Genomic DNA, 12,244 nt, shown 5'->3' with positions numbered 1-12,244 from the left:
GTAATTACTACACATCTATAATTGTAACTATATTGAAACGTACCTTCGACTAAATTAAAGGGCCATTACTAATAATTATGTTTTAATTTGTAGAGCAATTTTTATGGACGAAAGCATTGTTTTTTTGTAGAGTTTTTGCCGAGGGTCACCAATTTATCAGCTTCTCTAAATAGTGGGTGTGTTATATGTTGATCTGATATATTCATACTGTGAACGGTGACAATATTCTGTCAACACAACGATGAATTTGATTGGTCGTATTATTCATTGCAGACACACCCTCAACTAGTAGCAGAAACAATCGTATTTTTAACAGTTATGCAGTGGTGTAGCCAGGATTTTGGGAAGGGCAGGGCTCAAATTGGTTGAGCATAGGCGCAGACTTTCACCATAGTTTCTCGAAAAAAAAAGGTCATCGCTTTTCCTCAGCATATCACATAGCCCTACCCATTTCAATAACATGACATCATTCTAGTAACTAATGCATCAGTACTGCAGAATAGATCGACAGATCACAGTGATTCAAGCTAAGTTGGAGTTGATAGAGCACAAACGGGGGGGGGAGGGGCTCTAGCCCCGTCACTCCCCCTTTGCCTACGCCACTGATTATGCCTCCTCATGTTTAAATTCAGTGCTTTACTTACTCCCCCCCCCACACACACACACACAGGGTGACAGTGTGATTCAAGTGACGGCTGCGGATCAAGATGTTGGTGTCAATGACAACGTGTTGTACTCTATAACGTCTGGGAATAGTGAATTGAATGGAAATGAGAGCTTTGCTATTAACACCACTACTGGAGTCATCTCTGTCAACACAGCCTTGTTGGACCGTGAAACTCATCAACAGTACACTCTGTTTGTGAGGGTGAGTATAGGGTGTGTGTGTAGGGGCGTGTAGGTATGGGCATGTAGGTGTGTAGGGGTGTCAACGCAACCTTGTTGTACCGTGAGACTCACCAACAGTACACTCTGTTTGTGAGGGATGTGTGTGTGGGCGTGTGTGCGTGTGCATGTGTGAGGGTGTGGAGGTGTGTGGGTGTATTATTTCATGTATTTTGTGTGCTTTAATTCATGCAGTGCATGCATTTAACTCTATATTTTGGGACCTATGGAAAGCATATTCCACTAGCCTCGATTCCAGGCCGCTTGAAAAAGGCGACCTAGTATACCTTGTATGCGCATGCGCGAAATAATTGACAACAATTTCATCATACAAATTGTAAAAAAACGGACAAAGTTACAAAAGGGAATAATACGTATGACAATGTGACCACAATGGCAGCTTTCAGAGACACTAATCAAAGTAGAATAATTATGCTGCAGCAGTGTTGCTTCTTCTAGCTCTGTTTATCAAAGAGACAGTTCAAGAAAGCCTCCCAGACAGCTAGAGCTGCCAGCTAGGAAGAGTGGTGGACTCTTTAATACATCAGTAGATCTTGAGTCAATAACTTCCTGAGTGTTCTTTCAGGAGTAATCATTAGCTTCTTTGACTTCTTGTCGAACATAAAGGCAACATTTAGTAGCAGAACATTTGCCTGGTCCATATTACCACAGCCTCATCAGGGGACCCACAGGAACACACCATGCCTTTCCTATAACATCTGTAGCTATACAGTGTAGGGTGTCACTAAGTAGAGACTTGGCTTGATACGTACAATAAAGGGTGTAAGAACTCAGTCATCTTTGCACAATACTTCTATGTAACGGACTGTAAAATCAGAATACAAATAGTATACGGTTTATTTTGCTGACAGTATCCACAAATACACGGATTACCCCCTTTTTGGGGTAATGTACACGCATGAGGTATTCCAGGCCGCCTTTTTCAAGCGGCCTGGAATCGAGGCTAATATTCCACCTATTTATTGTTGACCCCCCCTCCTCCTCTCAGGCGACCGAGTTGAACGACCCTGATCGAACAGATGATGCTAGAGTTATCATCACGATACTTGACCTCAATGACCACGCCCCCGTATTTGAGGAGAGCACCTACTCCGCTAATATCTCCGAGAGCCTGGATGTGGGCGATCTGGTTGTCACGGTTACAGCCTTGGACAGGGATACGGTGAGCCCATGATAATCATAGCATATTTGACCTCCTTATTTTCTTGACATTAATTTTTGTGTTGTGCCACAAAAAATAGTTGATTGAGAGATCTAGAGCGTTTCTTTCCTTCCTTCCAATGCATGCAGGGAGTCCATGCTGAGTTTGAGTTCTCCCTCGTCAATGCTGTCAACTCTTCTCTTCCTCTGCCCTTTGATATCGAACATGACGTAGACTCAGGGGAGGGGAGTATCGTGGTGGCCACACTCCTCGACTTTGAGGAACTTGAATCCTACAGCTTCTTGGTGAGTGAAAGCCGATAAATTCATTATACTGCAATGTTTTGCGAGCATCAAACGTATGCAAACTATTTTGCGAGTGCTATGATATGGCTTCGCAAAATTACATTCCAATAATACCTGTACTAAATCCTTGCCAGATTGCAGATCGTATAATGTCAACATTTCTTACAATAAAAATGTAGGTAGTGCTCAGAGCTAGCTGTTGACTGTTTAATTATAATTATTCAGGTGTATGCGACCGAAGTTATCGACAATCGCACCATGAGCGGTGTCACCATGGTAACAGTGTACGTGATCAACGAGAACGACAACACGCCCACTTTTGACAACATCACTTACGAAGCCAGTGTCCCAGAGAATGCTAATCCTGGAGCATTCGTGGAAATTGTGAGGGAAATTAATTTAGTTATCATTATGCAGTGCAGAATTTTCGAAGTGATGGTTCCTCCAGTCTCAATTCAATGCACAAATTTGCCTCTCTTATTAACTAAACTACACAGGCCTAAGAAGTGGTTATTTGTGTCTAGAGATGGTTAGTACCAACTACCACCGACCAGTGTGGGCACATCTGAGGTAGCTGAGTAATTTTTCTGTTTTTGATAGCCTTTGAGTGTCCCTAATAGAGTGCATGTACAATTCAAAACTGAAGGATGCATTCTGTAGCTCTTAGGTAGCTCCATCATGAGGTGTAATTGTGACACAGATCCATCGTTTACACAGATAAAGTGTTAGTCTAGTCTCCATCATTGCGTTGCTCTACTTGTAGGTGAGAGCTGTAGATGAGGATAAAGGTGATTTTGGTGTTCTGAGTTATAGTATCATTCCTGGTACGGGGGCGGGAGACTTCAACATCACCATGGATACGGGACGTGTGGAGACGGACATGAAACTGGACTACGAGAATATGTCATCATACACTCTACTGATACAGGCCACTGATCTTGACAACAACGCTGCTACTAGGATGTGCGTGCATGTGTGCATGTGTGTATATTAAAAGTCACGATAAATTTATAGTATAATAATTATGTGCTCTGCAATAACAAGTTGGTGTGTGTACTCCACTAGTTACTCCCACCCACCACACACACACCACGTACCAACACACCCACATACCACACACCCACACAGGACGGGCACGGCCACTCTATCAGTGACTGTCATCAACCTCAACGACAATCCTCCACAGTTTATGAGCCCTGTCACCCGCCCACAAGTCCCTGTACCAGAGGAACAAGCTCCCAGGGATATATACACCTTTGTGGTACGCTAGCTATTATGTGACCTCCTAGCCTAATCACATGACTTAATCACTTCTCCTGATACAATTTTTAAACCTGTAAAATATATTTGTGTGTTGATGTCAAGTGATATAACCCTCTCATCACATGACCCAGGTGTCGGACCCTGATGGATCATTGAACCCATTGACCATTGAGATTGACGCGGGAAATGATGAGGGTGCATTTGCCATAGATGGGTGAGTTTAATTATACTTTGTACGTACATAATAATTAGTGTTTGTAGCAACTATTGATTGTCTTTTTTGTCAGCAATTTTAGTCCTACTACAACCTTGCTGTTACGTGTCAATGTACAATGAAGCCTACGTATTGCAATGTCTTATACAGTAATGGGCCCAAAAGTCTCCATAGCATGCAAGAACCTAGCTGTGTTAGCAGGTCACCTCTCTATTACAGCCTAGCTGTGTTAGCAGGTCACCTCTTTATTACAACCTAGCTGTGTTAGCAGGTCACCTCTCTATTACAGCCTAGCTGTGTTAGCAGGTCACCTCTCTATTACAGCCTAGCTGTGTTAGCAGGTCACCTCTCTATTACAGCCTAGCTGTGTTAGCAGGTCACCTCTTTATTACAACCTAGCTGTGTTAGCAGGTCACCTCTTTATTACAACCTAGCTGTGTTAGCAGGTCACCTCTCTATTACAGCCTAGCTGTGTTAGCAGGTCACCTCTCTATTACAGCCTAGCTGTGTTAGCAGGTCACCTCCCTATTACAGCCTAGCTATGTTAGCAGGTCACCTCTCTATTACAGCCTAGCTGTGTTAGCAGGTCACCTCTTTATTACAGCCTAGCTGTGTTAGCAGGTCACCTCTTTATTACAACCTAGCTGTGTTAGCAGGTCACCTCTCTATTACAGCCTAGCTGTGTTAGCAGGTCACCTCTTTATTACAGCCTGCAGGGCCATGCACAGATATGCCGGCTACAAGTGCAGTTTACATTAATCAGCAATTACAATTTGAATTTGCAAAATCTTGCATAATAATTCACTGTTGTGTCCATCTCTACTATGCAGGATGAACTTGGTTACAACTCGTATGCTTGATTTTGACAACACCACTGTCAACCAGACCTATACTCTGACCGTAACCGTCAACGACACAGTACACGAAGACACCATCATCGTGGATGTTGTAGTCATGGATCTGAACGACAATAATCCTATTTTTGAGAACGCCACTTATCAGTACGTTGTCAATAGTTATGGTACATGTACACAGAATTATACGGTACATAAACCGTATAGCAGGTATATTTCGAAGGTATAAAAATTAATTGTTTGCGGTTTTCACTGATTAAGCGTGCACTGTTGAGTAAAATTTTTTACGGTGTACACTATAAGCTAGTCCTCTTGCTCCAACTATTCCTCCCTCCTTCAGGTTTGCTGTATCAGAGGGAGAGGCTGCCGGTGCTATGGTGGGTCAGGTGACTGCCATCGATATTGACTCTGGAAGCTTTGGGCAAGTAGCCTACGGACTAGCCGGCCCTGGGGCTAACAGGTGAGGGGGCGTGTGTGGAAAGTGTGTGAGTGGGCGTGTGTGATACGAAACATCTACGTTTGCAATCTAAATTCAAATTGATGTATTTTGCGCTTGTTGCTACAGTTTTTTTATCAACTCTTCAACGGGCGCCATAGTAACAATGGTGGAGCTAGACAGAGAGACACGTCCTTTGCCTTTCGACCTTTTAGTCACGGCAACAGATATGGATGGGAACCAAGTTGACAGAAACAGAGGCGACGCTAGAGTCATCATCAACAGTGAGAGTTTATGCAAAATTATTTTAGCCAACAATTTACCTATGGAGCAAACTATAATAGCCAGTACTGAATTTAGCATTCTTTGAGCGTACCGATCCCCCACACACACGCCCACGCACACCCACACACCACACACACAGCACTGGATCGTAACGACAACAGCCCAATTTTTGAGGACGCTAGTTACAACTTCAGAGTGGCAGAGAATACTGACGTACTCGACCGTAATGTCTTTGTTGTCTTGGCAACTGATATTGACGATGGTACCAACAGCGAGATAACGTACAGTATCACCGGGGGCAACCAAGACAATGTCTTTGTCATTGGTAAGTCTTGGACAAAGTATCTCAGAAGATTGCTTTTTTATGCTCCTAGATAAGATTATCCTGTAACAACAGTACAAGTGGTGTCTCTATAAGCAGGCCACCTCATATCAATAATTATTTCAACCAAGTTAATGGGCCCCAAAGTCTCCATAGCATGTGTTTGGACCTGTGTTAGCTGGCCACAATACAGCCACTGTTAGTCTGCCCTCTATAAACATGCTTCACTCTACACACACCCACCCCCCTCCACAGATCCACTCACCGGAGTGCTGGGCCGAAACACTCTACTTTATTTAGACAGAGAGCGTGAGAATGAGTACACACTCACAGTCACAGCCACCGACGGTGGTAGTCCGTCCAATCAGACGAACGTATCCGTTACCGTGACATTGGAAGACGAGAACGATATTGTACCGACCTTTGACCTCCCCCAATTCTCTACCACTATTCGTGAAGACACTGAGGCGGCTAGTAGCGTCATACAGCTTGTGGCAGTAGATGGAGACTCAGATGAAAACGGAAAATTGACGTACTCTATAACGAGTGTTACGGGTCCATCGTCGGGTGAAAACGCACCCTCGGGGTCATTTGTGATTGACGAGAGCTCCGGACTTGTTAGGACATCAGGAGAGTTTGATAGGGAGGACTTTGAAGGTCCATACACAGTCATGGTGAGTTATTGTATTATATATTGTATGGGGCCGTAATTATTTAGCAAACTCTATATAGCTTCTTAATTTTTTATCTCTCATTTACTTCAATTCTAGCATTGCGTATGATGAGTCAATTCAAACTAATTGTGAATTGTCTCTCTCTAAAAATTATTATTATGCTCCACCGTCACACACTGCATGTTACGTACTTCAGTAATAATTACTTATCACAATACTTATAATTATTGTACCCATTACAATTGACCCCTCCCCTTGCAGGTGTTGGTGCGTGATGGGGGATTCCCCATTAGCCACAACTCGTCCACTAATCTCCTCGTGTTCATCTCCGACGCTAACGACAACCGACCACTCTTCCAGCAAAGTGAGCACACTTTACCACTGCTAGTAGCTACCTTATCTTTCACTGCTCCTCACAAAATCAGTAGCTCTTACAGAGTCCTGTCATCATAATAATTATGTATGCCTAATTTAGATCAGCCATCAAAATCCATCTTTTGAATGTAAAAAGTTGCATTTGGTAACTTTTATAATATCTCTATCACATGCACATGACATGTTTAGTTCATGCGTTGATTTGTGGTGTGAATCTATCGCTTGACTGAACATTAAAGGCCTCGTATTTTGTCCAGAAATTGACATTAATCATCTTTTTTTCGTTCTCCCACAGCTCAATACACAAACATTATCTCCGAGAACAGACCTGCAGGTGAGTTAGTTGCCATGGTAACAGCTACGGACCTCGACATGCCGGGCTCCAACAACTCTGCCATAACCTACGCCATCACTCAAGTGTTAGTGGGCGGGGCTTCAAGTAGTGTGGCTAGCTTTGCCATCAACAGTACCAGTGGAGAGGTTACCACGGCGATCATGTTGGACTACGAAACTGTACAATCCTACACCATCACAGTGCAGGCTTCTGATGCTGGAGTGCCCAAGAGGTCAAGGTACAACAAAACCATTTATATAATTTATAGCGAGCATTTTTAGGGGACCAAGAATTACAGAGGTCTTTGTTGAGGCTGTTTTGTACACAAACTGTTCATTTGGGACCTGCATGGAGTACTTCATATTGCAGCAGGTGGCCGTTCAGGAAATATTACTCACCTTAGAAGTAGTCAATGGTTCTTCTCCTTATACCCCCCCTGTGTTACCCCCCCTGTGTTCGGCAGTACGTCTAATAGTTCCTTTAATTTGATTGTCAGTCCTTCTTTTTACACTGTTGGATAGTTAAATAATAATTATTGTCTTATACTGAGGCAACTAACTATTGCAGCAATGCTCTGATCTGTATAGGAGTTGTTTTGTACACAAACTGTGCGTTTGGGAATTTAATGTTACGTACCTCTCCCCCTCCTCCGCTGATAGCAATGCGCTGATTCTGCTGACGGTGCAAGACGATAATGACCAACCTCCTGTATTCTTCGAGACTACCTACAACTTCCAAGTACCCGAGGACACGCCCATCAATACTCGCTTCGAGATGATCACCGCTAGCGACAGGGACACGCCCCCTTATGCTCGCATTGTGTACAGCTCCACCCTTGTCAGTAAGTTCAAAGTGCAAATATTATTTGAAGGGACAAAGGTGAAAAACATACGTATAGTAATTATGATTTTGTTCACTTTTGGTACAGCTCAGAATGGTACAACCTGTTATTTTTAATTTTCGGATTAATGTAAAATTTTCGCCATGCAAAAATAACTTGTTATTACCATCGTGGTAGTTTTCCTACAACTTATCACATGATCTCTGCAGGCCCTCTTCGTATTGACCCGTCCACCGGTGATCTCATTTTGACCTCTACATTGGACTTTGAGCGTACAACTTCCTACAACTTCAATGTTACGGCAACCAACGATGCAGGGGGTGTGGTCTTTACTGACACTAGCTCCGTACGCATCGATGTGATGGATGTGAACGACAATGCGCCCGTGTATGACCGGGTGGATTACTCGGTTGTGATCGATGAGGGGGACTACACTACCAACCCACGAGTCCTACCCGTGGATGTGAGTGTGTTGTGTAAAGCTAGTGCATGAAGCCTGTATGTCTATATAATATAGACACTAACATCCCACAAGTTGTGTGTGTGTGTGTGTGTGTGTGTGTGTGTGTGTGGGTGTGTGTGTGTGTGTGTGTGTATTTAGTGAAGCCTGTCTATATATAGTGGTGGCCCTCTGATTGGGCAGACTAACGTACGGTGCTATAGGGGTGGCCTGCTGTCACAGGTTGCTATGGGGTCCATTAACCTGGCTGTATTATAGAGGGTGACCTGCTTATAGGGACATGATAATAGACAGGTTTCACGTACTGTTTGTGTGTTAGTAGTACATTTACAGTTAATGATTATTCCCACTACTTGTATATATACATGTACGTGTACTTGACTGACTCGATCCATGGTCGCACACACGGACAATAATAATAATATAATGTCGCATAAATTCAAGTTCAGATAGTTGTAATCACAAGAGTTAGCCCCTCTTCATTATGCCACTCCCCCACAGCTCATTGCTACGGATGCTGATTCTACTGGAACTCTCGGAGAAGTGACCTATGCACTTTTGCTGCCAGCACAGGACAGTGCACTATGGGAAGTGCGTACTACGGCTAGTAGGCGTGGTGAACTGGTTGCTATTGGTATCCTGGATCGTGAGAGTGTCAGTAACTACATGGTGGCTGTTTCCGCTCGAGATGGGGGAAATCCGGCTGCCATGGCAACCACTATCGTCAGGGTAACCGTGTTGGATGTTAACGACAATAGTCCTCAACTCAACAGAGACAGCTACAACGCTAGTGTCATAGAAGAAGCGAGTGTTATAAATCAAGTTATAGCACGGGTAAGGAAACGCTTGTCCGTATTAGAATTGTTGAGGAACGCTTATCTGTATTTACTTTTCGCAGGTTTTCAGTAAACAATTTCATTAGTGTGTGGTTGTTTACATAACAACGGTGTATACTGCTCTCTGCAAAAATTATATCCACAAAAAAAATTGTAGACGGTCCCGTGCAAAAATTAGCTTGTTTGAACGTCCATGATTTTGGTTCTGGTGATGCAATTTCATTGAAATTGAAAGCTTAATTAACCATTTTCACTATAGACACAGGTATGAATGCAAACTACTCTACAATTATATAATTAGTACATACACAGAACAGTTTTGATGTTTGATTTTTGCACACACACACACACACACACACACACACACACACACACACACACACACACACACGCATGTTCAGGTGACAGCTTTTGACCGTGATGAGAGTTTTAATGGTGAGGTAATCCTATCTTTGGACAATACCTCAGACTTTGACATTGACCCTGACACGGGGGAGATCTTCACACTGAGAGTGTTCGACTATGAAACTGACTCCTCCTTCAGTCTCAACGTGATTGCCACTGGTTAGTTTGTGCATGGCTACATTTTAATTTCATTACTACATAACATCGTTTTGCGAGTATCAAGTAAACTTTGCAAGTGCATTAATGGCTTCGTATTGTAAAGACCCATACCAGTATACTTGTATGATAGCACGATCCTTGCCTGCATGATTACAAAGTTAGATTGCATTTTTTACTGCTTTGGTTCGTTCACAAATGTACCTTTGTACCTTCAATGCGATTACTGCACCATCTCCTTTACACCTCCTCCCTCTCTGCAGATAATGCTACCACTAATACAGAGCGCATGTCAATGGCACCTCTATACGTTACCATCATCGATATCAACGACAACTCTCCCATGTTTGTGAGCCCACCCAATGCTGGGACTGTGGTTGAGAGCGATGCGGTAGGCAGGCTCGTAGGTAACTTTCGAGCTATTGATGCTGACTCAGGGAGCAATGGACAGGTGAGGCTACTATAGTGTAGTCTCATTTATAGTACAGTCCATGAATTCTCCATAGCATGTGGTGTCCCTGTAAGTAGGCCACCTCTATAATATAGCCGGGCCCCAAAGTCTCCATAGCAATGCTATGAAGATTTTGTGACACTAAGCATGTGTTTGTACCTGTGTTAGCAGGCCACCCTCTATAATACAGCCAGGTTAATGGGCCCCAAAGTCTCCATAGCATGTGTTTGGACCTGTGTTAGCAGGTCACCCTCTATAATACAGCCAGGTTAATGGGCCCCAAAGTCTCCATAGCATGTGTTTGGACCTGTGTTAGCAGGTCACCCTCTATAATACAGCCAGGTAATGGGCCCCAAAGTCTCCATAGCATGTGTTTGGACCTGTGTTAGCAGGTCACCCTCTATAATACAGCCAGGTTAATGGGCCCCAAAGTCTCCATAGCATGTGTTTGGACCTGTGTTAGCAGGTCACCCTCTATAATACAGCCAGGTTAATGGGCCCCAAAGTCTCCATAGCATGTGTTTGGACCTGTGTTAGCAGGTCACCCTCTATAATACAGCCAGGTTAATGGGGCCCAAAGTCTCCATAGCATGTGTTTGGACCTGTGTTAGCAGGTCACCCTCTATAATACAGCCAGGTTAATGGGCCCCAAAGTCTCCATAGCATGTGTTTGGACCTGTGTTAGCAGGTCACCCTCTATAATACAGCCATGCACGGTTGGTTTGCCCAAGGGTGACCGCTATAATTGTATAACGCAAATTAAGATCCTTAATTACAGTAGTAATTATTATAATGTTCTTGTTACTACATGCATATCTGCAGGTGGTATACACACTGACAGGTGACCAGGGTGACTTTGCTATTGACAACAACGGAATCGTAACCATAGCAAGATCACTGGACCGTGAGATGACAGCAGAGTACAATATAATCGTGCAAGCATTTGATAGGGGACAGCCCCAGAGGTCAGCCCAGACTCCACTGACGATTACTGTGGGGGATGCAAATGATGTTGGACCAATCTTTGAGCAGGTGAGAGGGGTGCTCTGACAGGGGGGATGCATTTTATACCAATTTGTGAGGGATATGGTTCAATATAATTATGAACTGAAAGTTGTGTCAGACTACGTACACTCCACTGGCTATGCAGAGCTGCGTAGGTGCACCACTGAGATTACTGATGCATAAATTCTTGTTCTGAGGAAATAACACAGTTAACTATACATTGCATGCATGGTACTTATGCAATATCACTGGTTGTTAATATTTCTGCACATGTTTTACTTGTATACCTCTCGCACGATGCAGGCCTTCTATAGTTTCACAAGTAACGAGAGCTTCACTAGTGTCACTGTTGGGACCGTTGTTGCCAGAGATGCAGACCTTGTCGACAACAGGAATACGCAGTTTAACCTCGAAGGAGATGACGAGTCGTTCTTTCGTATTGTGACAACTAGTGTTGGTACGGATGGAACCTCTCACGGTGACATCATCTCCCGTCAGGTACGTACAGTGAGATTTGTAATTATAACGATCTTTTAGTAATCACTGTTGAGTCTGTAAATGCATGTCGTCCGTTGTTAAGTTTAGTCAGTTGAAAGTATTAGCTAGCTCTCAAATTCCATAGTAATGCAGAACTTAATGCCTGTACACTTACTGCCACGTATACTTAAAGCTTTCAAATGCTAATCTCTCATTGTATTTCTGTTTAATTGATCTCTTCTTCCGCTCGTATAGCCTCTGGACTTTGAAACCCAATCAACGTACACTCTGAGGGTACGAGCTCAAGACACATTTGACCCTAGTCTCGAGAGCTTTACTGACGTCATTATCACCCTACGAGATATCAACGATAGTCCACCGCAATTTTCTATGACCAGTTTTGTCTTCAGTGTCAGCGAGGGCACTCCCATTGGTACGCCTGTGGGTACAGTGGTTGCCACGGATACCGATGGAGGAGATAGCGGACGAGTAAGTATATAACTT

The 12,244-nt window shown here is 43.5% G+C and overlaps 1 protein-coding gene across 2 annotated transcripts in view; it reads left to right on the top strand.

The window, feature by feature from the left end:
- LOC135336951 (protocadherin Fat 4-like) overlaps nucleotides 1-12,244 on the top strand; it is a 34,658-nt gene that overhangs the window by 2,043 nt on the left and 20,371 nt on the right. The window contains exons 9-30 of one of the 2 annotated variants that reach the window (XM_064532826.1): nucleotides 671-868; nucleotides 1,895-2,068; nucleotides 2,197-2,352; nucleotides 2,578-2,736; nucleotides 3,116-3,315; nucleotides 3,481-3,613; nucleotides 3,747-3,829; nucleotides 4,660-4,830; nucleotides 5,024-5,143; nucleotides 5,249-5,403; nucleotides 5,544-5,729; nucleotides 5,982-6,400; nucleotides 6,662-6,764; nucleotides 7,071-7,347; nucleotides 7,769-7,950; nucleotides 8,160-8,413; nucleotides 8,912-9,244; nucleotides 9,648-9,810; nucleotides 10,071-10,258; nucleotides 11,081-11,290; nucleotides 11,567-11,761; nucleotides 11,996-12,229. In XM_064532826.1, the coding sequence (XP_064388896.1) occupies nucleotides 671-868; nucleotides 1,895-2,068; nucleotides 2,197-2,352; nucleotides 2,578-2,736; nucleotides 3,116-3,315; nucleotides 3,481-3,613; nucleotides 3,747-3,829; nucleotides 4,660-4,830; nucleotides 5,024-5,143; nucleotides 5,249-5,403; nucleotides 5,544-5,729; nucleotides 5,982-6,400; nucleotides 6,662-6,764; nucleotides 7,071-7,347; nucleotides 7,769-7,950; nucleotides 8,160-8,413; nucleotides 8,912-9,244; nucleotides 9,648-9,810; nucleotides 10,071-10,258; nucleotides 11,081-11,290; nucleotides 11,567-11,761; nucleotides 11,996-12,229 (4,293 nt within the window). Of the gene's footprint in view, nucleotides 1-670; nucleotides 869-966; nucleotides 986-1,894; nucleotides 2,069-2,196; nucleotides 2,353-2,577; nucleotides 2,737-3,115; nucleotides 3,316-3,480; nucleotides 3,614-3,746; nucleotides 3,830-4,659; nucleotides 4,831-5,023; nucleotides 5,144-5,248; nucleotides 5,404-5,543; nucleotides 5,730-5,981; nucleotides 6,401-6,661; nucleotides 6,765-7,070; nucleotides 7,348-7,768; nucleotides 7,951-8,159; nucleotides 8,414-8,911; nucleotides 9,245-9,647; nucleotides 9,811-10,070; nucleotides 10,259-11,080; nucleotides 11,291-11,566; nucleotides 11,762-11,995; nucleotides 12,230-12,244 lie in introns of those variants that run through there. The other variant, XM_064532828.1, reaches the window with a different exon arrangement.

This window comes from Halichondria panicea, chromosome 6 (assembly GCF_963675165.1).
Source record: "Halichondria panicea chromosome 6, odHalPani1.1, whole genome shotgun sequence".
In the NCBI taxonomy this organism is placed as follows: domain Eukaryota; kingdom Metazoa; phylum Porifera; class Demospongiae; order Suberitida; family Halichondriidae; genus Halichondria; species Halichondria panicea.
The sequence above is the reverse complement of the archived record's forward strand: the minus strand, read 5'-3'. Positions and strand labels throughout refer to the sequence as shown.